Source organism: Rhipicephalus sanguineus, chromosome 7, assembly GCF_013339695.2.
Source record: "Rhipicephalus sanguineus isolate Rsan-2018 chromosome 7, BIME_Rsan_1.4, whole genome shotgun sequence".
Taxonomy (NCBI): domain Eukaryota; kingdom Metazoa; phylum Arthropoda; class Arachnida; order Ixodida; family Ixodidae; genus Rhipicephalus; species Rhipicephalus sanguineus.
Genome location: NC_051182.1, coordinates 149,595,073 through 149,621,414, shown reverse-complemented (window position 1 = coordinate 149,621,414; position 26,342 = coordinate 149,595,073). Strand labels below are relative to the sequence as shown.

Sequence of the window (26,342 nt, the reverse complement as noted above, 5' to 3'; positions counted from 1 at the left end):
TTGATGACGAATGACTGGACGTCCAACTCTGCGTGCCTTCCCTCTAAACATGGCGGCTCCCTAGCGCTAGCTAGGAACCGAACGCCACAGCTTGTAATACGATTTATTTGTCGATCGAAACCTCGCTGAGAGGAAAAAAGAAAGAGAAACGGACTGGAAGGAAACAAACCCGCAATGGAACGAAACGTCGCGGACGACCTGAATCGAGAATTCGGGAACGACGTGAAAAACCTGCGCAAGGCGAAGAACTATCATGCTTCGCTGATGGTTAGGAAGCAAGAGGTCGAGCAGAGAGTAAGTGTAACTATTACTATCACTGGGACGCGTCTGTCTTGTTTTTTTCTCGACCCCGATATATCCACGGGAATCGTACTTCAATCTGTTGCCGTTTCCGACGCCCTTACATGTTGCATTCTTATACCCCATTTCTACCCTCCGTGCTAGCTTAACAGGTAAAAAAGTTGTTGCGCCGCTAAGTACGAGGACTCGGGTTCGAATCCCGGCCTCACCGGCCTCGTTCAGATTTTGGCTAAATGCGGAAGCGTAACTGTGTATTTAGACTTAGGTCCGCACTAAAGAACAACAGCTGGTCGAAATTCATCTGCAGTCCCTCACTGTTACGTGCCTCATAATCGTGTCGACGAAAAATATTTGGACACGGAATATCGCTGGAGCCGACGTTTCGGCAAGCGGTCTTGTCTTCTGCAAGGCTGCAACTGTCTACCTTAGCTTGTGCGTATGCTTCGTACCCTATCCCCCCCCCCCCCCCCCCCGCCACGGTGGTCTAGTGGTTATGGCGCTCGACTGCTGACCCGAAGGTCGCGGGATCGAATCCCGGCCGCGGCGGCTGCATTTTCGATGGAGGCGAAAATGTCTGAAGCCCGTGTACTTAGATTTAGGTGCACGTTAAAGAACCCCAGGTGGTCGAAATTTCCGGAGCCCTCCACTACGGCGTCTCTCATAATCATATCGTGGTTTTGGGACGTTAAACCCCAGATATTATTATTATCGTACCCTATCCCCCAACCAAAACAGAAGAGGAGGAGAGGGCAAGCGCGAATACGGAAGTGGGGTGAGGGAGAAAGAACGAAAAGACAGGGGGATGTTGAGATAAGCTCCCCCTGCCCTTTTGTTCTTTCTCTCCTTCTCCCACTTTTCTCACTTGCCCTCTTCTCTTCTGTTTTGGCTTGAGTGGGAGTGTGTACAAAGCATACACACACGCGCCAAGGTAGACAGTTGTTGCCTCGAAGAAGACGAGACCGCTTGTCGAAACGTCGGCTCCAGTGACTCCCCGTGTTACAAAGATTATTCCCTCTTCAAGCTTCCATCTTCCCCTGAACTTTTGTTCCATAATCTTATTGCAGTTCTGTCATGTGAAAGCCTTGGAATTTAATTTATAGGAATACTGACACAAAAATTTTTCATCTTGTTTTTTCTCTTGCGATAGATAGCTAATGACCCACTTATCACGGCTGGAAACCTCGTTTGCTCAAGCGTGTGACGGTTAATTATTTGGAGACATTTTTATAGCGCCCAGTTGCAGTTTATGTTTCAAAGAGTGCCAAGTGAAGTGGCATCCACAATGGTTTTCGTGTAGACATAGCTGGCCACGTAAGCACACAAAACTGCATTCACTAGAGCACCACCTTGACAACTCTTTTCAACGAAGGCTCCCTGGGTGCTGCTATAATCTCCTCTGTGATGTCGTAAATATGTGTCACACCCCAAAAATACACTACTCAGACAAATACGTCAACCTTTGTAGTGCAAGTCCATAAAGGAGGTGCCCCCTCTTTCTGTTGAAAAGGTCTGCTAGGAGAGAGTGCTCACAAGGATTGTGGCAGCCAACAGAAACTCCTGATGCAGGTGGCTGTTGGTGGTTTACAATAAAACTAAGTTGGCGCCGATGTCGTGAGGTGGGGCGCCGCACGCAGTTGCGCGACGCGCACTTTAAAATTGGTCTTAAATATGTTCTAGGATATATTATCCGTTCATATTTTGTAGACGATGCGTGTATGTCCATACGAATCCATCCAACAAGTTATCTCGCCTTCAAAATTTTGTGTCGGTTCTTCCTCAAATCTCCCGACCCCGCCCTTTTTCTTTCCATGTGCGCAAAAGCTGAAGGCATCGAAAGGCGGTGCAGATCCGGAGCAGTTGAAGGGATTGCTCGGTTTCGCGCGGGAGTCGCTGGAAAAGATGCAAATACTGGAAGGCGTACACGGCAAGATCTTGAACGACGTGTCGGCGCACCTGGACAATGCGAGCCTGGTGAAGAAGGAGTTTGAGAGCTCCCTCGCCGACATTCAGAAACTACTGCGGTTGAAACAGTACTTGCAGTGGATAGCCAAGATTGAAGAGACAAGGTGCGCACATTTGTTTGTTTACCTTTATAGCATAACATCATTGCACATGATTTTATTTCTATTAGCAGCTTGTTCACTTTCATCTGCATAACTCACAATAGATCTTTTTCATAATCCACAAGTGCGCTTCCCTGCACTGCATATTCACCCAACTAATGGCAGCCCCTGTCGTGCCTCAAGTGGAGATGAGGTCCTAGTTGCATGCTATTATGCATATTTATATCAAGACAACTGAGAGTCTACATTTTCCTCATCGTAGCACAAGCGAGCTACGCTTGAACACACTGTTTGCAGAAGTGACTAGCTGCCATTAGTTGGGCGAACTGCATTGCAGGGAAGGTAGCTTTACATTAATAAAAAGGGCCTGTAGTAACCATGCTAACAAAAAAAAAAGTTTTGTGCACGTTCGTAACAAAGCTATTGTAATACAGTTGAACCTAGATATATTGGATCTGAGGGGGATTGCAAGAGATCTGTAAACTATTTTATATATTGGAAATAACTGTTCAGTATGCACAATAATTGGATATATGTGTGTTCGATATATGCAGGTTGGACTGTACTTGGGCTTCTTCACCTTGTAATTCAACTCTAACCACTTCTGTTAAAAAAAAAGGTCCTCTGTCACAATTCTTGAAGGGGTTCTATGTGTATAAAAGTAACACGTGATTGTATTTACCAGAGACAATGAAAATTGATTGGTTGATTCGATAAGTTTATTTTGCTCCAAAGACCTTTCGGCATTAGAGAAGACAGTGGGTTACGGAAAAAGATTAATTGAAAGGGAAATATTTGCACGGATAATGAAATACCAGAAGTACATTATTTGTTTACGAAATTATTTCAGATACAATATTAGAAAACAGCACAAGTTGTGCGAAAAAATACACAATTAATATCTCTTCACACAAGTGATTACTATTATATGATATTAGCTAATGCTTCTCTTTTTAATAATCAATTTAATATCAGTGGGAAGGTCATTTCAGGTGTGGCTGTTTTATTTTGGTCTAGAAATGCCTACTGTCGAGTAGCTTTGTTTACTGTGACAACTCCAGAGTGTTAGAAACAAATAGAAGTGCAAAAAAAAAAGATATCTTTATCAGCTTAAGTCAGTTCACCATGTGGAGATCATTTCAAACTGGATTCAGCAGTTGAGTCAATCTTTCTGCCGAACGCAATTATGTCAATCGCTCAAAATCTCATAATTGAACTTTATTGCAATATAGGTTGATTACTTCTCTTTTTCCTGATCTCCCCGTGTATCTTTATTGCAAATAGTGCCAGTAAATAATGAACACACCTTTTACGTTGAACACAATTTTGATACAAGCAAGGTTGAACTTTGTATTGGTCAGCGTAACTTCACTACATTGAAGTATGTTCATGCATGCATGGTTGTGACAAGCAAAAATACCCTATTCTTTTTTTTTTTTTCTGATGCAGAATTTAAAAAACAGCACAATTCTAATCTTTGCATTCCATAAATTGTAGAGGCAAGCGTCAGCTTCAGGACAAACCACAAGGCATGATAGACAACATTAAAATGCGTGGCATAAAGGATATAATTGCCGTTGCAATTAGTATTTATTCACAGTTGTGTTTGGCAGTTAAAATTCTGTGTTATTTTCCTCGTGCTTTGTCATGATGCCATTTCGATTGTGCATGAAGATTAATTAGTTATGTGATTTTTCGTACCTACCGTAATATATTGTGTTCTTACACCTCCGTTACATATGACATCGTAGTTAGTACAACATTTCTTCTGCTTGAGGGCAAACAAGCACAGAACATGCGGCGATGATGACGACACACGGCGACAATGAGGACGGATAGACAAACGTGATCATAATGATAATGTACAGATTAGAAAGATGCGCATAATAAACGGCCATGGTATGGTGGTTGATTTCGTACTTCGAAGGCCGAGTGCCTGCACCCCACCCGCTGTTCTAATCTAGTAATTGTGGTGCTCTACTGCTGACCCGAAGGTCGCGGGATCGAATGCCGGCCTTGGCAGCCGCATTTCAATGGAGGCGAAATGCTAGAGGCCCGTGTACTTGGATTTAGGTGCATTTTAAAAGAACCCTAGGCGGTCGAAATTTCTGGAGCCCTTCGCTACGGCGTCTCTCATATTCATATTGTAGTTTTAAGATGTAAAACCCCAACGATCCTTATTATTAGTGCTTGCAGTTGAGAAAGGCTGCCGGTCGAACAATGTCGCTGACTTTTCGGCGGTCACCTATGTGATTGTTGCGACGTTATTAAAAGGTTCGACTCGCGTTTGGTGCAGCGAGTCTATTGAGGAAGCGATGAGCCAAGGCCAGGATGAGCAAGCTGTGTCGCACCTGTCCTTCCTGCTGCAAGTGTGGCAGAGAGTGCGCGCCTCGGCCTGCACCCACCTCGTCAACTTTCTACGAGAAACCATCCTCTACTGGCATCAGATTCTCAGAGATAAGTTTGAAAAGTGAGTGGCCTCTCTGTCATGCGTTTTCGCCAGATTGTTCGCTTTTGCATCGTTTATACAAACCAGGGCCTTCGTTGTATGTCACTGCCAAACTAAGTTTGCTTTTGACACCGTTTATACACCATGTTGTCTGTTGTACGCAGGGGCGTAGTCAGAAGTTTCTAACAGCGCCGTTTAGCAAATCGCGCCTTGTGAGTCGATCGCAGAAAACAATAATCATCTTAACGGGGATGTGTCATTCTGCGGCTACCTGAGAACGAGTACAGAGAGAGAGAGAAAGAAAAAGAAAGAGAGAAACGAACAGAGAGACGAAAAGAAAGAAAAAAATTCTTGCTGAAAAAAAAATTCTTCACAAGGTGGGATTCGACAGGATTCGAACCTGCATACCCTCGATCCAAAGGCGAGTGTCCTAACCACTCGGCTATCCAGGCACGCTAGCAGAGCATAGCCTTGTATAGTATAGTGTGGGAAAGGGAAGTGAGCGCAAGGAGGAGAGATGATGATGAGGAGGAGGGGAGAGAGCAAAGCATAGCATAGAAATAATAAGAAAGGGAGATATAGAGAGAAGGAAATGCAGAAAGGAAAAGAAAGAGACATAGAGAACATCAACGAAAGAGAGAAAGAAAGAGGAAGCAAGCATCGCGTTGTCTAGTGACCAGATGCCGCACCACTTGGCCAGGCCACGCATGCACAGTAGCTAAGCCATGCCCACCGACGGAGACATCACACGCAACCTCCACTCTATAATAGCATAGCCTGCCTGGCTGAGTACTCCAGAGGAGGAAGCCACGCATCTCAAAGCTAGACGTGCCGGTAGATGGGTAGTGCGAGCGGCGACGGGTCCATGCTTCACTGTGCCAAGCTTTGCGCGACTTAGTGCAAACTGCCTGCAATTTTCTTTTTCTGCGTGGTAAGGGGGGAGGGGAGGGATCAACCACCCTTGATGTATAGTCGTGCATGTGTTTATGTGTGTGCGTGTGCACATACACATGCACAATTGAAAAAATGTTTATTTGGAAGGGGGTGGGGGTGGGGGGTTGGACACCCCCTATGCCAGTGTTTGTATGCCTTGGCCAAAGTAAGTTTGTTTTTGACCATTTATACACCATGTTCTCTGTTGTATGCCTTTGACCAGGTAAGTATGCTTTTGACACCATTTATACGCCTTGTTCTCTATTGTGCGCCTTTGCCAAAGTAAGTTTGCTTTTGACACCACTTATACACCGTGTTCTTCGTTGTACACCTTTGCGAGATTATGTTTGCATGTGTCACCATTTATATGCCAGTTCCTGATTTGTATGCCTTTGCCACATAGATTTGCCTATGGCACTGATTATGACACGGGTAACTAAATGATAGGCATAACTCCAAGATATAGGAAGACAGTATAGTGCATCATGGAACAAACAGGGGTAGCCAATATCCTAGTAGACATTGAGAAGAAGAAAATGGACTTAGTCGTGTCACGTCATAGAACATCGAAATGGATACCAAGAGATGGGAAGCGCAGCCAAGGACAGCAAAGGGCTAGGTGGAGCAACGAAATTAATAAATTCGGAGGCATAAAATGGAATCTGCTTGCACAGGACAGGGCGAGTTCGATGTCATTGGGAGAGGCCTTTGTCCTGCATTGAACTTAACACATAAGATGATAAGACAGGCTGATGAGTATGATACACTGCGTTCTCTCTGGTACGCCTTCGTTAGATGAAGTTTGCTTTTGGCACCGTTTATGCACCATGTCCTCTGTTGTGTGCTGCTTTAGTCCAGTAAAAATGCTTCACACACCATGACAGTTTCTCTTGGGGGAAATTCACCGCATCTTTTTTCTTTTTCGTTGTACACTCAGACCTCAATATAACAAAGTCGCATCTGACACAAAAATAACTTCGTTATATCGTAAAATTCGTTATAAACGTATATTCATAGCACTGTATCTATGGCAAGACTTCATTCAGTAGACTCTTCATTTCAGAATACTTCAGAAGACTTCATTCAGTAGATTCTTCATTTCAGTAGACTCTCAGTTAATGAAAATCTCTTAAACGAAACTGCTGCTTAAACGGAACAACTGCCTCTATTATGATTGGTTTCGTACCTGAATACTGCAACCCTGTTCATCTCTCAGTAAGCGGAACTCCTGTTAAATGGAACATCTTTTGCTGGACCCTTCAGGTTCTTTTTAACGAGAGTCTGGTTTACTTTGTTATAACTGACAATTAGTTATATCCGTATTCATTATATCGAGATTTGAGTATACTACACTCAAACCTCATTGTAACAAAGTCACATCTGCCACAAAAATGACTTCGTTATATCCGAAAATTTGTTATAAACGTTTATTTGTAACACTGTAGCTATGACAAGACTATTCTTCATTTACTTCGTTATAACCGATAATTCGCTATATCCGCATTCGTTATATCGAGGTTTGAGTGTACCTTCAGCTTTGTTGGCTTTGTGCTGACTTCTCTTGCTTTGCTGCATTTCGCTACCTGATTTAACTTTACTGCCGATTCCCATCATATGCAGGGAGTTCAACAAGGTGCTGCATTCCATGGGCTGGCCCATCCTCAACACAGGTGTCAGCGCGCCGGTCTCGTACACGCCAGAGCTGTTGCTTCCGTTCGAGAAGAGCTTCATCAACCTGCATAAGATTCAGCTGCCGTATCCTTCTTCGTTTTGAGGTTTTCAGGTGGATTTTGACACCCTGCTTTGCAGTTTTCAGTTTTGTATTGCAGTATATACTCGTGTACATTTTCTGATTTTGCATTTCTCGTGGCTGCCAAGGGCACATAGCATGTAACTCATTAATGCATTTAGCTGGGCTAGTTAGTGCTGATGAAATGAATCCATAATACTAGCGAACGCACACTATAGACTACACAGAATGACCCTATAGTGCTGTCATGGATTTCAAAGTGTTTTTTGGCTCAATGAAATGTTTTGAAAGTTGGTATGTTAAGCCTCTGGCTCCCTCAGAAGACAATGTATACTTCATTTTTACCAATTATGCGCTATGTAGGCCCTAGTAGACGCCATCAAAATATATGATGTCTCTGCAACTGATGCGGGAACCTCAAGGTGGTGTTGGCCCCCGCAATTTATTTTTGCACATTTTCTCGCTTGCTAAGCCTCTTTTCGCAGCTGGCGTGGTGTTTTTGGTATCGTGAAAGAGTAATTTACTTGTTCGAGGAAAATCGTTTTTCTCTTTAGTTTCCCTTTAAAGGAGTACTGACACGATTTTGAAGTGCAGCAAAACGGACGTTTTTTGTTTCCTTGGCATGTAGTGTTAACGCTCTCCCTACACCGCATCCGGAAAACACGTATAAATATTTAAGTTTGATTTTAAAGTTTTCATCTCCCAGCATCTGCAAGGCAGCTTCACCGCATGGAGAGCCCTATGACGTTTCAAGTCAGCTCACTTGGTTTGCGAAGTCTGGGTTCTGCATGCAGCCTAAATCACAGAAATCGCTGTCGGAGGCACTGGACGACAGTTCACTCATTATGAACCACGTTCGACTGACAGCAAAGGACAGCAGGTGCATATTTCGTGGGTTGCAGTCTGCCCGTGACGTCACGGGCAGACTTGACACGTCACTATGAAGCCGCCCTCTCGAAACCGAAACCGAAACTGCTGGTTGAAAGAAGCGGTATTAAAAATATATGCAATGCATCCCTAGGCACCACGACACTCTCTTTAGGGTTCTCGACACCCGTGCTTTCATTTAGAGCAACAACCCGAAAAATTTTAAAATTCATGTCAGTACTCCTTTAAGCCAAAACTTTGGCCTTCTTTTTGAAGGGACACAGCTGAAGAGCTCACAAGCAAAATTTGGCTTGGTCCTTTACTCGTGGCACTCCCAAATGAACAGGGAAGGCTTAGAGGGCTCCCAGTTGGACGTCGGGTCGACTACGTCAGTGCTGCCCCTGGAACTGATGCTGCGACCTCTGAAGAAGCGCTTCCTCTTCCACTTCACTGGGAAGCGTCAGACCAACAGACTCGACAAGGTCAGCGTGCTAATTGGGTTGTGATCGCAGAAGGGATGTGCCGAAAGATGGGACGACATAGAAGAAGAGCACATCAATGCCTCACTGTGTGTTCCTTTTAACAGCAGAGCTGTTTAAGCTGGAGTATAGGATACGGCCGTTGATGTCTGCACAGAACTTGGCGGTGATGGGCCAAGCAGCTCCTAGTAAAGCATGGCCATACATAGCATAGTGTAACAAGGGGGTGGGAAAGTGATGTGAGGGTGAGGAGGAAAGAAAGGAGGAGGGGAGAGGGTATAGCATGGCATAACCTTGTATATAGTGTAGCAAGGAGTTGGGAAAGGGAAGTAAGTGTGAGGAGGAGGTAAATAAGGAGGGGAGAGAGTAAAGCATAGCATAGTCTTGCATAGTATAGTACTGTATAGTATAGCAAGAGGTGGGAAAGGGAATTGAGAGCGAGGAGGAGGGGAAGGCCACCAGCTCCGCTGTTTTCTGTCTTCGCACCACGAGTTCATAGCTGCCTTAATGTTTTATGTTAGGCCTAACTTGTTTGTTTCGTACCTCATTGTCCATGACTGTTTGAATAACGCAAGGGCTCATGCTGCAAAACACAGGAATCGTAACACATTATATTGGTTTAGAAGAACAGAACGCTGGGAGAGTTGGTAATTGATTGTGATTATCAACTGTGCAAGAAACCAGAGATGAGGAAGGAACACGGGACGGGCGCGGATAAAACTACAGTGTTGTCGAGGGTCATGCGAGATATTGTCAAAGCTCTCCTTATTCATAAGTCTGGTGTTATGTTTGTGGCAAGGCCATCTGTGATGCTGCATAAGCTAGAAATTGATTATTTAACCACCCATCTTCAATCCTGACCATGTGTGTTTGTACTGCCATATTATGTGTGCCTGACAACAAATTTTCACTTGCTAGGCTGCGCGCCCGCCTCGTGTTCCTTCCTCGTCCCTGGTGTTTTTGCACCGTTGATCGTCACTAGTATATTGGTGCTGGGAACAAAAGAAAGTGAAGCAAACATACGAAGCGAAAATACAGTCAAACCTTGTTGCAGCGATGTTGGATTGGACACGAAAGTGGCTTCGTTGCATCGGAAAATTCGTTATGAGGTGTATTCATTACACTGTACTAATGGCGAGACTATTTCCCCTTTACTTCGTTACAACAGATGATTCATTATATCTGGATTTGTTGTGCTGAGGTTTTACTGTATATCACTCAACCTTTGCAGACGGAGTGGTACCTGAGCCAGATTCTGACTTGGGCTGCTGACCATGGGGAGTTCTGTGATCGCTTTGTCCAGGCGATTCTTGTCAAGGCAGGTGTGGAAGGCATGCAGGCGAGGGTGAGTGTTTCTTTTTGGCATTGTTATGTTTGTGAAGCAAGTACATTTAACCTGCTTCATTTCTGTGAGGGAGGGTGAAATTAGAGAGTTCTAGTTTGTCTGCAAACTTCTTACTGTTTGCACGCTACTTAATCACCGGAGGTGCATATTCGTGAGTGGTTTTGTGGTTGGCACCACTCGGTGGCGCAGAGCTCAACCAGACAAATGCAGTGCTACTAGAGTGTACTAGAACAGGGGAGTGGGTCCACTTGAGCTGGCGGCAAGGGGCGAGCGTGAAGCAAAAAACGGTGAAAATTTGCGGCGGTGCTACAGTCGCCTTCACCGGAAGCTCCCATCTGCTCCGGCGGTCGGGTGGTTGGAACTCTGACGAGGGCGCCGAGCTGTCGACTGCTCGATGCGGCATCGTCTTTTTGGCGCACCGCCACTTGCACATGGTTTTACCATTTGTTCGCTACCTTCTTTCATTTAGCGTTGTTGGCACGAAAAAACAATGAGACGAAATAAAGGTAACACGATCGTTATTGGCTGCGAGCAGGGTATTTAGCGAAATGAATGTGCTGCCTTCCTTTAGTTGAGTTATTTCTGAAACGCGGTGCGACGCCGTCCATGGCCTTGCGCGAGTGCTGCAGCAATGCTGCGTGGCTACGCTTCAGACGTGACTGCCAGATGGCGCCGGTGGCCGCTGTGTGCGGCCGTAACAATGACAACGGCGGTAACTATGGTAACCTTTAGGTGAAGGCGACGCCTTGGTTAAAAAAAAAACGCCTTGGCGCGGAGCCCTGTCTGACCCACTCTCCCATTCTAGTACACTCTAACGTTACTTTTGCAGTAATTAAGTATATTCTGCTTTGCCACCAGCACAAATTTTTGGCAATGGCACAACAGTGAACATGCTGCGTTTTTAAATGGTTGGTCAGCAAGAAGACTAGTGCATCTTAAAGATGTGTTCATGACATATTTCACTTTAATGGAGCATCACAAACCAGCAGCCATGGCTGAGCGGCTCAGGTGTAGCACTACTGAGCACGCACGTACAGTTTCAATTTCCTGCCACAGTGGTCGTGCTCTGAGGGGGCAGAATGCAAAAACACTGTGATACTTAGATTTAGGTGCATGTTAGAGAACACCAGGTGGTCAAAATTAGTGCACAGTTCCCCACTACGACACACCTCGTAATCATATCACGGTGTTCGCATGTAAAGGCCCAAAATTAATTTTTTTTTTCAAAGTGTTTCATGCTGGGGTCCACCATGACTCCACTGACGACATTTCTGTGACGGAAATGACGTCATTGGAATCTCTTTAGTGATGTCATTTCCGTGATGGAAATTACATCATTTTAGTCTTTTTACTGGCATCACTTCCATGATGGAAATGAAGTCAGTAAAAATTTCATGTGAACAGGTCACAGAGAAAAATAAGAAAATTTTTTCTTTCTCTAGCTGGAGCTCATGCGCGGACTGGTCCAGATCGGCATCCACAAGCTGCAGATGGACTTGCCGTCGCTGCTCGCTGATGACCAGCTGCTGACGCATGCCATCGAAGAGGTGCTCCTATTTGACCGCGAACTGCGGAGCCAGGGCTACCCGCCCTTCTACCCGTGCATTCTCAACGTGCTCACTGCCGACCACTGCTTCATCCGGTGGATCGCCCTGGAGAAGAAGTGTGCGTGCACACATGCTGTGCTGACCTGATTGCCCATCCACAGCCTCCTGTACTTTGTTTTCGTCCCAAGTTATTGGGGGAGGGAGGAGCCACCTATTGGCTGTCTCTTTCTCCATTAAGAAGCAGCGGCTTTTCGTCATCTGAAGAGCCCCTCCTCCCTTCCATCATCAGTATCATGTCTTATCTGCGAGTTATAATTAAGAAAAAAGAAGAAGATTAATTGGAAAGTCTCTCTTATTGCACGTGACAAGTGAAGACAATATTTTTTTTCTTGTGAAATAAATATAGGAACCATTTCTTTTAGCTAGGTGTTAATGCCACTACCATGTGGAATCAGTGTGCAAAATTTTACGATCATACTGTTTTTTGTTTTTGATAAAAAGTACGTTCAATTTTACACCCCAGCCTAAAATTTAGTACTCAAATACAAAAATTTACGAAAAGCTACACGAAGTGAAGGCCAGAAGTTTTCTTACTGGACACACAATGTTTCACAATGGAATATGGAACAGTTCGCTAGATATAAAGCTCAAACCAAGATGACCCATTTACCTTACCATGCCCCCTTAAGTTGTGTCCGACTATAGATCTCTCACGTAGCAATCACCTTGCATTTATTTACAGTGTAGTGCTTTGTTCATGCAGATGCTGATGAAAAGCGCGACGTACTCCTTTCGTCGCCAACGGCGTGGAAGCCGCATTTCCCGATGGAAGGCGACGTCGACGATCTCAAGGTTCCCGAGTGTGCTGAGGCGTTCATGATGATCCTCTCAGCGATGACAGGTGAACAAGCTTTACCACCATCTGTGAACATTGACTTCTTGCTCATTTGGTTCACCATTGAAGAAGTCTTGCTACTATATTTATGTTTTGCTCTATGTTTTTTTTTCTTCTCTTGTTTTCATTGATGTGTACTTATAAAATGTCTGCTTTGTTAACACAATTTGTTCATGTAATTGCATACAGTAGACTCTTGATAATTCAAACTTTGGGTTATTTCAAACAAACCTAAATTTATGGTTGGCCCGCTGTTTTCACTGTATTTTAAAGCCACTTAATTCAAACTGCCCCACTGCACAAATTCGGTTAATTCAAACTTTTTGCTTGACCAAGCCTAGAAATATCTGCTGCCTTTGTTGCTTCTAGCTGAACATTCGTGGTTTTATGCCACTGATAGCCACAGATAAAACCGATTGCCTACCTACAAAATGGCCAAACTAGCCAAACCATGCACACCAACAATTGCATGCGGACCGAGGAAGAAACACGGTCTGGCCTTGGTCTATCACGTGAATGCTTCCTAAAGTTGCTTTCGCCGCAGTACACCGGTGTCATGCGGGAAAACATTTTAAAGGGGTGGTGCCACCAAATTTCGAGGCTATAACAAGCCTGTTGTGGGTTTCCCCTGTATGCAAGGACATTCCACACGAAGGGTCGGACACAGCAAACGTTTAGAATATATTTTAATTCACTTCGAAAGTGTACCTAAATGCTCATTCTCCCGATCGAAACCCATCGCTAGCGCGCCAACAGTGACGTAGATCTGTAGGATGGGCAACGAAAGTTGAAGTGACGTCACACCAAATCTGCTGTAGTAACGTGAGTGACCTGCGGACCTCCGGCACTTCCGCAACGTACGTACCGGCTGTAATGAACTAGAATACATTCTAGTTCACTGTAGTACCGGCAAAGCATCGGTTGCTACATCACTCCCCGAGTTTCGATCGCTTCCTGGCTATGTGCGTCACAGCCTTGTGTGGTCACGTGACCACGCCTCCTACACTTCTACGTCACTGCCCAACCTTGGCGCCCAGAAACCGAAACCGAAAGTTGTCCAAATCAAAAGGCGATATTAAGTTATTTAGCGAGAATACATGAATCTTGGTGCGTGCATCATGCTTCCTGGAGCTATAGGAAACGCTTACAGCAAAGAATGCGCAAGCCACAAATTTGGTGGCACCACCCCTTTAAGAATAGGTAGGGGCTACTAACTGTCACGGGATGCGACACATTTCGACCCTTAATTACACACACTTGCACACTTTGTATAATAACGAGTACCAGTACGATCACTTACATCTAAAAACTTTATTGGCGATCATGCAGAGCCGTCTATGAGGTTGCTGCGACATTGAGAAACAATAAACATCACACTAGTTGATATGCTGCTCTGGGTCGTATTAGTGAGAACGTAAGATAACTCGAACAAAATCCTGAGGTCCCCTCAAGTTTGAAATATTGAGTCTACTGTGTTTATTTAGACCCCCTACTACCCAGTGGCTGTGCATCTAACCAGTGATGTGTATTTTCATTTACTAACAGAACTTGGAGCAAGAGATGATGAGAAGATGAGAATGTGGTAGCTTGCTAGATTGCAGTCATGGTGTTGCATTCCAGTGGCAAAAATGCCATTGCGGTGATGCGCTTGATGCGTTGGTTGTGCTGAACTGTACTGACCAAGAGGCTTAACCTGATTACCCAATTTTGTGTAGCTAAATTCAGTTCAATTTTATTTTCATGGTGGAAGAAGCCATGTCAAAAAGCTGTTAGCACAGACTGACTGACGTCTGTGGCATGGGTCAACTTGTGAACAACTTTTTCCAGCTAGTATTGGAATATAGTAAGTTTGAGACAGAATTTTGATGTCGCTGGCTGATTTGTTGGCAGACTTCAGAAATTGAATGGTAAAACTCACGGGGTTCCTTGTGTATTCAATTAAAACGACTCGAAAATGAAAGCCATCTTTTTTTTTCTTCTCAGACGATATATTTATCTTGGCCTGCCAACCTCCAAAAGCTTCATTATACCGTATGGTGAAGTAGCACACTTTTGACGAGGACAAAAGGGACAAGATAGACACGACACTCGCTCCAAAAGCTTTCTGCAGCTCACCTCGTGTTGCACTGTTTCCATGATAGGCCCACCATTGACCAAGCGACATTATTATATGATGATGTCACGATGATGTCACAAGTATTGGCGATATGTAATGTCATGATGATGTCATCACGGGATGATGATTTTTTTGTATCACTATAGCTGACACTGCCAATGCCGATTGGCGTAATAGGACTGACTATAGTAATTCTCTGTATTTCTTGTCGTAGAACGTTACCGCCACCTTGAGCAGCCCTACCACCGGCTCAAGTTCGTGAGCTTGCAGCAGATTCTCTTAGAAGACTGGAGGCTGTGCCTGCAGCAGATTCTGACCGCACGTCTGGAAGAGCTGAACCTGGTCGGCATCTGTCCAATCGTGAACGCTGCCCACTACGTGGTCCAAGTGCTAGCCCAGTGGAGCATACAGCCGGTTAGTCGTATGATAGGCACCCTTGTTTTCAATATTTGTAAATCCGTTGGTTGTGGCTTCTTGCTGCCGAGCTGAAGGTCGCGGGTTAGATTCCTTGGTACTATGGACACGTTCCGAGAAGGGAAGAATGCAGAAATGCTTGTGTACCACTATGTACACAAGTGTTTGCGCTTGCGTACTCTCTTTTTGTACACAAGCTTGTGAACTCTTTCAGAGCACTTATTCACATCCGGCATTTTGTTTGGTTAGTTGCACAGTCTTGTAAAATCTTGTATAATAACCTTTGCCTTATTACTATGTTTCACCAATTGCTGTACATAGCACTGTAGTAACTGCCTGCCATGATCATTTGTCTGTAAAAATTTGTTCTGCATGTCCTGCCCCCCCCCCCGCCCCCCACACACACACATTAAATCCCATAGTGGGCTCTTTGGCTACTTGAATAAGTACATGAATAATTAAATAAATATGCAAATGTAAAGGAAAACTAATTTGGAGGGAAGTGATTTCATTCATATTAATTAGTACCCTCTCACAAGAAAACGTTGCTGTTGCTGTAAGGAGACTATTGAAAAAGGCAGGAAATGCCCAAAGAGAAAACAGGTGGGGCCACGGCCTTGAGTTTGCCGCACCAACTTGCAGCAATGATGTGGATTTTGACGACTTCGGCTGGGGCCCGCATAATTTTGTTGTCGTCCAAAAGTGGCTGTATTACTGTCTAACGGTGCCAAAGACTTAGCATGACAAGTTTGAGGAACTTGATTTATCAAGTCAATGTGGCCAAAGTACATTTTTCATGGATTGCCAAATATTGGCAAGTTGAAGAAAACACAGAATGTAGTTGTTTAAGCTGCATTTGTTAGAAAATGTCGTGGGGAAAAATGTGATAATATAAATTTGCAGCTTACGTGAAATTGTTGCAAATATTTATGAGAGCTTTACAAAAGGTCTGCTGAGAAATTGAGTGGTTTCAATTTTTAGAGTGGGTTGTAATACCTCAATTTAGTTTGTTAGATTTAGGTCTCCTACTAGGTGTATTTTACAATTTTGATATTGTTTTTATATTTGCTAAGTTGCAGAGTTGCAAACTGGACACATTAGTTTCTTAAAAATTATGAAATTTTCTAAACCTTTCTGAAATACTTGATGGCCTTAATTGAAAAATTTGTGTATTACATCTACTAGATTTTAAGTTTTCCCTTTCAAATGCAATGAACTTTATCTGAATTGTTGCCATAGGTCACCTAGAAAAGCAAATTGTCCATTCCAACACCATCTTCATCCATTAGATGGGAGCTGCCGAGTTAAACTCTCTTTGCAGGAGGTTTGTATGTCCAAGCTTGCAGCTCACCATCAACCCATGCTAATTCTGGAATGCAATTTTTTTGTGCAGTTTTTCGTTGAGCTACTGGAAGCCTGCAACGAGATGCAGCAGAAGGAGAAGCAGAGGAGGCAAAGTACAAAACAGGCCAATTGTAAGCAACTCATCTTGTCTCACTTGAATACTCTGTTTCAGACATAGCGGATAGTGCTACAAAGGCAGTAGCAACTTCTGTCACTCCTCACATTCGTTAGCGAGTTTTAGTACTGCGTACAAAGCTTTCATAACGGCGTTGCACACGTAGCAGCGCGACGTGTTGCATAAAGCGCGTGTGCACAACTTCTGCTCCTGCGCACTATGCAAAACGCATCGTTCCTGCATACGCAATGCTGTTACGGATGCTACATGTGCAGTACTAAAACTCGCTACAGTAGAACCCCGCTGTTACGTTCCTCACTGCTGCGTTTTCCCGGCTGTTACGTCGTTTTCCGCCGGTCCCGGCATAGCTCCCATAGGATACAATGTATTGGGAACCCCGCTGTTACGTCGTAACTGTCGGACCGTTCCCGTATGATACGTCGCGAAGTGCGCTCGGAGCCGACCGAGTGACTACCAAAGAGAGCCGCCATGGTGCATTTTCACGCAGCTTGGCCTCGTTTGACCGTAATATTAGCCGCATGAGAGGCGCACGCAACAGAATCTTTCAATTGATGCAAACAAAAGCATGGCCTTCGAGATTCAAATTGCAAAGATGGCGTCTATGACGTAACTGCTCGCGAAAGCAAGGCCTTCGAGATTGGCATTTACTACTGACAAAAGCATAGCCTTTGAGATTTGTATTGCACAAACATGGCGTGTATGACGTAATTGCTTGCGAAAGCAAGGCCTTCGAGATTGGCATTCACTTCTGCCATCGCGTTGGCGTAGACTCTTCATCATCGTTATTTGTCGGAGAACGGGAGGAGTTCAAGCTGGTTGGAGCTTGCATGGTCGTGCGTGCGGTTCGCGGTCGGACTCGCCGCGCCGGTCGTGATTGCATGTGCTTAGTTCTTTCATGCCTACAGCTGTTGGTGTTTAAAAAATCACATACGTTGATTACATTTCTGTGGATGAGGCCGTCCTAATCTCCGCGTTTCTATCCATCGACTAGATCGCGGCTGAACGCGCCAATTTTTGTGCTGCTCGTAAGAACTGAAATAAAATTCTGTACCACTAAATATTTTGCCGTTTTTCCTGTTTTTCGGCTCTTACGTTTCCCGTCTCTTACGTTTATTTCCTACGGTCCCTTCAAAAACGTATCAGCGGGGTTCTACTGTATTAGCCGACACGTAATATCCAGTGTTGGCCAGTGTTGCCAACGTAGGCCAGACCAGTGTTGGCTGACTGCCAGCCTATGTAAGCTGGTATTGACTAATGTTCACTAATCCTGACTAACTTTCTAAACTTTTGTACAACACAAACAGAGATGAATGGACAGAACAAGCGACAAAGATGTGTTTGTCCTTTCGCCTTGGTGTGCGCTGTAAGCAAGTTTACAGTGAAGACCAACGAGCCCGTAATCAAAACCTGCTTCAGTTGACTAACTGTAGGCTAATGTCAAGTTTTGTTAGCTTAAAGTGGGTCAGGGAGCCAATGCATGTTAAGGACATCTGAGTTGAAATTAAGAAGAAATGGGCTTGGGGCAGGGCATGTAGCACGTAGGCAAGATGACCGCCGGTCATTAAAGGGATACTGAACAAAAATTTGAAAAAGCTACGAAAACACTTACATTCAACTCGGACGACACGACTGTTCCTGTACGCAGTGTTTATTTCACGTAATTTCGAGCAGTTGGCCGTATTTTTAGTGGATTGTGAGAGCGCGGCGGCTGCATGCCACTGCGCTTGTCGGCGGACGTGACGTCGAGTGCACCAGCAAGAGGGGGGCAACCGGCACGCTCTCTCCTGCCCTGCCACTTCCCTTTCTCCACCTCTCCTCTCAAGAACTGAGGGTGGCTGGTGTGGCGCTGAGCCTTGTCCTCTTTTCCCCACATAGGAAACAAAATAGCGCTTATTCCTCAAAAACCGCTACAACTACCGAGCGTGTCGCGAGAGCGCAAAGATGCAAGGTGCGAGTGACAGTGGTTCCACGAGCGGTCATTGCGACTCCGAGTTCGACAGGCCTCCAAAACGGATGCGCCAAATACAACCATATGCGTGTGACCGTTCTGCTGTGTCAAGCGACAGCAAGGACGACGAGCCAGACGAGCCGCCGTAGCCCAACATGGTTCGGCAGCCGGGACCAGCAATTTACACAGTAACTCATAATCACTATCCTCGAAGTGTTCGGAGCACAAAAAGTCACGCTTTGAAGGCACCCACGTTGGCTGCGATGGGCATGCAGCGCGAATCCATATCCTTCAGAGCTTCGGCTCTGTTGGAAAGGTTTGACAGGGCACACCCTATCGCAGAACAGCGTTGAGGCATTCTGCGTTGTCAGGTGCTTCACCGTTCACATTACGTAGCAGCACACAACACAGACGGCAAATTCGTAGACGTGGGCGCAAGCTCCGCTTGAGAAAACAAATATACGGCCGAGAGCGCCGCAATGGCGTCGTTGGCTGCCGGTTGAGAACACGCACGGAGAACACCTTCCCGACCGTGAAAACACGTTTTGAGAGAGACGCGCGGCAGCGGGTGGCGGCTTGCGATGTCGATTGGTAAGCGATTTTGCTGCGAGCACGGTTGGCGAGTCACTATCCGCAGAGTTTCGCGTCACTTCCTCTCTAGTTCGCGGCGCAGCCGCTAGACGCGCCAATTCGCGAAAAATGCATTAAATTCATTATTTTCTGCTAGTCTCTGGCTGAAATGAAGGTTGTTTCAACAAATTTCAGCACCCAATCTTTCAATTGAGTCATTTATCTCGGCGGCGAAAATTTTGTTCAGTATCCCTTTAAGAATAACAGACTAGATTCCAAGAGAAGGCAAGCAAGGGGAAGGCAGAAAGTTAGATGGGGGGATGAGATTAAGAAATTTGTGGGGATAACGGGGCCAGGTTAATTGGAGCATTATTGGAAAGGCCTTCGCCCTGTAGTGGGTGTAGTCAGGCTGATGATGTTCAACTAGTGTTTTTTGATGTTGCCTAGTGCTCGCTATCTGCTGTTATAATGATGGAATAATGTAATGCATGCATACTGCTCTGCCTCACTCCATGTTAAACGCTTTCCAGACTAGGAGAGCTTTCAGTCGAGAAATATGCCGTAATATATTAAATGCGTGCCACTTTAGAGGCCAGGCTTGTCCATCTACTGTCTCATGTCGTATGGTCATGCAGTGCTCAAAACCAGTGTAAAATAAACTAACAAGGTCTAAAACAATATAAACTACAGACATAACTAATAATTAATCTAAATTATTTACCTAAAATCGCGAAAAACGCTTCTGAAACATACGGCTGATACCAGCGCTGCGCAAGAGAGCGCGCCACCACCTTGGCAAGCACGCGATTGTCGAGGCGGTGGCAAGTGCATGATTGCCAAGAGATTAACTGGGTTGCCTGTGCTACACACTTCATTGGGATTCATGGTAGTGGAGCTGCATTAAGTGCAAGATTTAGAATTACACCAAGACCTACTCAAGAACGAAATTAGTGCTACATTAACCACATAATTAGTGTTGGATTAGAGCAGAATTAGCGCTACATTAAGTGCTTGAAAAAAGAAAGTGTAAAAAGGGCTCAGCATATGCTTTTGCCTGTCTCACTGCGAAACCATGCACAGCCGAGACGGTTGACCCCGAGGAGGCTCTGTTCCTGGCCGCCTCGGAGACACCGTCGGACGAGAGCAGCCAGCTGATGCCCATGGCTGAGTACGGCACCCTGCAGGAGTCGGTGTTCGAGGAGGTGTCGCAGCTCCTGGAGAAGCTGTACACGGACACCGTGCTTGCCATCGTGGACGAGTTGGTGCTTGACTTCAAGGCCAAGAGCAAGGCCTACCGGCGCGAGAAGTGAGTGATCTCACAGCGTAGCAGTTAAAAGTACGCTGGCAGGCCTTTGTTTAGCAGCAGAGCTGTTTAAGCTGGAGGTGAGGCCGTTGATGTCTGCACAAAACTCGGCGACTATATGTCACAGGGAGTGGGTACCGTATTTACTCGAATCTAACGCGCACCTTTTTTTCGGCAAAACGAGTCGTAATATCGCATGCGCGTTGAATCGAGTACCGAAAAAACGGTTATCGTATTGCCATCGGCATTTCAAAATGGCCGCCTCTTACGCGCCTCGGCCATTTCTGTCATTGTTTCAGTTCGTACGTGTGCTGAGGAGTTTGTCATCTCGTTCTGCATTCGCATCGGCGGCATGGAAGTGCCCCTCCAAATACTCGACGAGTGCACCACGATGTCGCATTTCAAAGAAAAGTTATTACATGTGCAGGGACGGACGGGAATCGGGCCGCATCGCGGTCGTTCAGAGTTGCCGAAACGTGCGTGCGAGACTGGCGCTAACAGAAGCAGAAGATTGTTTTTCAGCAAAGCTTCACGAAAAAGTTTCTGTGGACAAAAGCAGGGCCGGTTTGCCGAACTCGAAGAGCGTTGACAGCGACAAGGAGTTGTCCAACAGCGACGAAGACTGATCCATTACGCGACTCGTATCGCCGCCGTAGTGGTGGCAGTTTCAGCGGCAAGGCCCGCCGTTTGACTTTGTGTTTTCTTTTTTTGAAACTTTAGTTCTTTAAAACCCAAATACCTGTTCTTCTGAATGTGCGAAGGCGGACTCCTACGTACTTTTGTTCATTTCTCTCACGAAAAATGGGTGCGCGTTAGAATTGATGTTGTACGTTTTTTTTTCTTTTTGGTCGCGGAAAACAGGTGCGCGTTACAATCGAGGGCGCGGTAGAATCGAGTAAATACGTGTACCAAGCAGCTCCTAGCATAGCATAGCCATGCATAGTATACACTCATACCTCAATATAACGAACGTGGATATAACGAACTATCGGTTATAACGAAGTAAATGAAGAATAGTCTTGTAATAGATACAGTGTTACAAATAAACGTTTATAACGAATTTTCAGATATAACGAAGTTATTTTCATGGCAGATGTGACTTTGTTATAATGAGGTTTGAGTGTAGTATAGCAAGGGGGCAGGAAAGTGAGGTGAGGAGGAAGGAAAGCAGGAGGGGAAAGGGTAAAGCATAGCATTGTATGGCATGGAAGAAAATGTAGAATAAGATAAAGAAAGAAACACAATATAAAGAAGAAAGTACTACTTAATCTGCGTTCACCCGGTGGTGGTGCTTGCTTGCCAGCTCTGCTGTTTACTCAGATTGCTGCACAGGCGTGGAACCGGCTTTTTTTTCTTTTTGGCGTTGCAATTTCATTGCATTCGTTACAATAGCTGAGACGCTCCGTGCAGGTGGTTTTGCATGCCGTCGCTGAACGACAGGGAAGACGCGGGGCTGACGCCGACCGCCTTCCCCATGCTGAGCTGGCTGCAGTCCACTCTTCAACAGCTGCAGGAGGCCCTCGCTGCACCACTCTTCAACACGCTGTGGCAGGAAGCTGCGCGGGGCATCAGCGTGTTCCTGTACGAGGAGGTCGGTGCCCCGTCACGACTTTCAACTTCTCTTGTAACGCACAGGCTCGTACAGGCTGCCCTCTTCCTTTAACGCTTGCTTAGTCGTATGAGGTATGCCGAAAGATTTCAACTTAGCCTTATATTGTTGAGTTTCATTCCATGAGTACCATGTGTACTATATGCAATCCACTGCGTGGACAGCCGTGCAATGCCACGGCTGGATCAGAGGATGAGACACATGCCCTCTTCCTTTGAAGGCCTGACCACACGTACACATTGGAGCGCATCAGCGCGTGGCTTGTAGACTTGGCGTCGCACCCTCTCCCTATGGAGTGAGAGGGTGCGCGGCTATACGAAGCTGCATGTCCTCTCTCTCCATAGGGAGAGGGTGCGACGCCGAGTCTACAAGCCACGCGCTGACGCGCTGCAATGCGTACGTGTGGTCAGTCCTTTACGCTTGCTTAGTCGTATGAGGTGTGCCGAAAGATTTCGACTTAACCTTATATTGTCGAGTTTCATTTCATGAGTACTGTGTGTACTATATGCATTCCACTGCGTGGACAGCCGTGCAACGCCACGGCTGGATCAGAGGATGAGACACATGCCCTCTTCCTCTAACGCTCGCGTAGTGGTATGAGGTGTGCTGAAAGATTTCGTGCATTGTGCCGCTGTGCTTCCTCACTTACCATTGCATAACTTGTCATGCACGTGCAGCATACGACATGCAGACTGGTCGCTCACTGTTAGCACTCTTGGACTTTGCACAGTGGAACCCCTTCATAAGAGGTACTGATGTAACAGATGATTGGGTTTAAGAGACACCAGTGCGCCTACATCGAAGTAGGGGTTGATCAGAAAATGAGAACATGGTACCTTGCTTATAAGAGACACCTCACATATAGGAAAAGAGCTGCGCCACGGTGATGTCTTTTATAAAGGGGCCTAGCTGTATCGGATACCACGATGAAAGTTAGTTAGTTAGCGTACTTAAATAAGCATGAAAATTAGCCTGGAGTTTCTGAATACGTGTGGTTATGCATGATGAAACTACAAAATGTCAAACTACACATGCATTCATAGTTCTATTATGCACATGCAAAGAGAAACATTTGAAGCTCTTAATTTTCTTTACATGGCAGAACGAACACTGCAGGTCAGTAATAATATTTAAAAAAAAATAGGCACACTGCATCTCTTAGTCATCTTAAGTTTGAATCTGCATAGTTATGTGCTTCAAGCAATTCTACACGTGCAAACAGAGGTCCCGAACATTGTTTCTTGTGTGCCATCCATGCTTCAGCTGATCCTGGAGAACTTCTTCAGCGAAGGGGGCGCCATGCAGCTGAGTTTTGACATGAACCGGAACCTGTTCCCCCTGTTCAGCACCTACACTCAGAAGCCTGAGAACCACTTCAAGGAGTGAGTACTAGCACTACAGCACTGTTGGCTTAGTCTAGAATTCCATCCTCTTCAGGCACGAATTATGACAAACTGTCTGTAAATGTGTAAAATCTGTGCAGCATTACTCCAAGACACTGTATTATATTTCAAGAAGGAAAACAAAGTAACATGTTCTGTGAAATTTTCCACAATCAATCGTCAGAAGAGTGTAATTAAAGATCCATTTATTCTTTTGATGTTGCCCCTGAAAAGTAAATGTGACTGTAAACATTTGTACAGAGTGAAGGAGGCCTGCATCCTGTTGACGATGCCGCACCCGGTGGCCTGGATCCTACAAGAAACGCTCCGCGCGGCGCGGGCCACCGACGTCGTCACTGGCGGCACGGCGCTCGAGGAGCAGGGCGTCTCGTTCCTCACCCCGTCCCAGGCCATGCACGTGCTCTCGAAGCGCAACGACCTTGTGCACACCTGAGTTGCCGTTGTCTCAAGCCGGCCACAGAGTCGGCTACAAAGCCGGCTGCACCAAACCAGGCCAATCACCTTTCCCCCTCCTCCACACGCTCAGGTCTACTCCCAGGCCTTCGTGCAACGCTTTCGAGGCGCGGCGATGTCGCATGCTTGCGCGCCGATATTTGTTCCGAAGGCTCGGAGGGCTGGTCGACGAAAACGCTTGGATGTCGATTACGTTGAAAGTTGAGAGAAGGCCCAAAAATTTATTGCGCTGCTTTATGAAGCGTTGCTGTAACAACTCCGTTGCATCGTGACCCCCACCGTTGTAAATGTGCCAATCTTGTACTGTGCTGCTACGCACGGTCGACACAAAAACTAAATTTGGAAGAGGTCAGCATGCAGACGTCGAGGGTCTTTCGGGGTGAAAGGTCGGAAAGGCACGCGGGAGGCTCGCTGAGCAGAGTGATATCTCTGGCTGCATGTTTTTGATTGAGACAGACGAGCGCAAAGCTGCAGGGAGTGTTCGAGCTGGCAGACTCGAAAGGATGGTAAAGATTTTTTGCAGGCCGCGTTTCGGTAAACGAGGAGTTGCTGTTTGTTGGGGGCCATACGGACAAATACGAGAAGTGGCGTTCTGAAAAGCGTGCACAGCATGTACCACATTTCCTGCAGAGCTTTTCGGATTGCATACGTGTCAAAACTCTGGAAATTGCAGCTACGTCAAGACTGATATGATGACAGAGGCAGCAAACTCGTGTGCATCCATCTACTTTTATTCATTCTGATGGATCCCGCAATCGAGTGTAGTACTCTTACTTAGACTTGGCATGGTCCTCTGGCCGGTGTTAGGGTGGGATATGGCACTTTAAAATTTTTTATTTCTTGATCGATTTTTATGAAACTTGCTGAGTTTATGTATACATATTTGTACGCTGATTTTAGTTCTGCAGTTATTTTTCTAGTAATAACATGTTTTTAAAATATAAACTATTTCATGCGCCATTTGGGGAGCAAGATTTTTCCTATACTGAAGAATTACTAAGTTACTCAGCATATTACAATAATATGGAATCGAAACTGTATGCAATACAACAAAAATAGATGCTCTAAACCTATTTGAACTAAAGTTATGGCATGTGAACATTCGTGAGCAAAATCTCAGCTTGACACTGACTCACAAATGTTCAGCGTAGCATAACTATTGTTCAAATGGGTTTGGAACATCCATTTCAGTTGCACTGCGTACAGTTCTGATTCAAGATTATTGTGATATGCTGATTTACTTTTTAACTCTCCAAGTTTAGGAAAAATATTGCTCCCCAAAAGGCACACAAAATATCTTTATATTTTAATAACAACACATTATACTAGAAAAATAATTGCATATTTGAAACCAGTGCACAAATATACATAAACTCGACAAGTTTCACAAAAATCGATCAAGACTTTTTAAAAAAGTTTTTAAGAAATGTGTCCCCCCCCCCTTAAGAGGCCGAGTCATGGAGCGTGCAAGCATTCCAAAGCGTATCGAACGATCTTGCAATGCGACCGGTGTGTGTCGGCCAGAGAACTTGGGGTTGAGATCTCGTACGTATTTTAAAGGAAAGAAGGATTATGACCACAGCTTTTGAAGAGATGACTTTGATGTGTATTATTGCTGTGCGCTGCTGACCGCTGGAGAGAGGCAAGCTTGGTCGGGAAAGTCGACGGGGTGTTGCAAAATGTTGCCACTCCGCATATCGCAGCAGGCGCACCTGCTAATTCCTCAACCATTTCAGCCATTGTACAGATTAGTTGGAAGGAAGGCCTGTCGACGACTGCACTTGCATGCCAAGACTACAGCCCCGTTCCTAGTCAGTGTCTCATTAGTGCAAATTAGGTCAGTGTCTCGCACAAATTAAGACAGGCGAGTGAAGGAATGTGTAAGTGAATGTTTTATTTGCTCATGCAACAATGTGTAATTTGGACTGACATACTCTTATTAAAATGAGCTTTTTTGAGAATTTCATTTTTGATAACTGATTAAATGGTAATGTGCAAGCTTGGTGGACAACTTTTATTGTCACTAAGACCAACCCTTAATTTTCTCTGTGATGCTTGTACAATTTGTAGTGAAGTAAATGTGAAGATTGATTTTCTGATAAGCTTTGCTTTTTTTTTTTATCGGCTCATAATTCATTGATTATCTGAGCAGTTCTCGAACAGTTCCTTGAACTTTCCTAAGACCAACCTTTGATTCTCTGTTGTAATGCTCTTTAATCTGGTATGCACTAAATGCTTTTAAGATTAGCTCTATGTCAAGTTTTCATTCTTGGCGATTATTTGAGAACCTGAAAGGTTCACGAACATCTCTCGATCTCATTTTATATTTCATGTGTGCCATTCAGCTGTGCATTCCTGATGAGATAAACATGTCCTAAATTTTCTCTTAAAGGAATTTTAATGTATGCAAAACCATGG

At 45.1% G+C, this 26,342-nt stretch overlaps 1 protein-coding gene across 1 annotated transcript; it reads left to right on the top strand.

The window, feature by feature from the left end:
- Positions 1-40: 40 nt before the first annotated feature.
- LOC119400226 (RAD50-interacting protein 1) lies at positions 41-25,166 on the top strand. Its single transcript, XM_037667231.2, has 14 exons — positions 41-294; positions 2,122-2,366; positions 4,660-4,833; positions 7,366-7,500; positions 8,709-8,844; positions 10,073-10,186; positions 11,629-11,851; positions 12,497-12,634; positions 14,959-15,158; positions 16,552-16,633; positions 20,237-20,462; positions 21,870-22,050; positions 23,332-23,450; positions 23,712-25,166. The coding sequence occupies exons 1-14, from the start codon at positions 175-177 to the stop codon at positions 23,902-23,904; spliced, it is 2,286 nt and encodes a 761-aa protein (XP_037523159.1). The 5' UTR covers positions 41-174; the 3' UTR covers positions 23,905-25,166.
- The last annotated feature ends 1,176 nt before the right edge of the window (positions 25,167-26,342 follow it).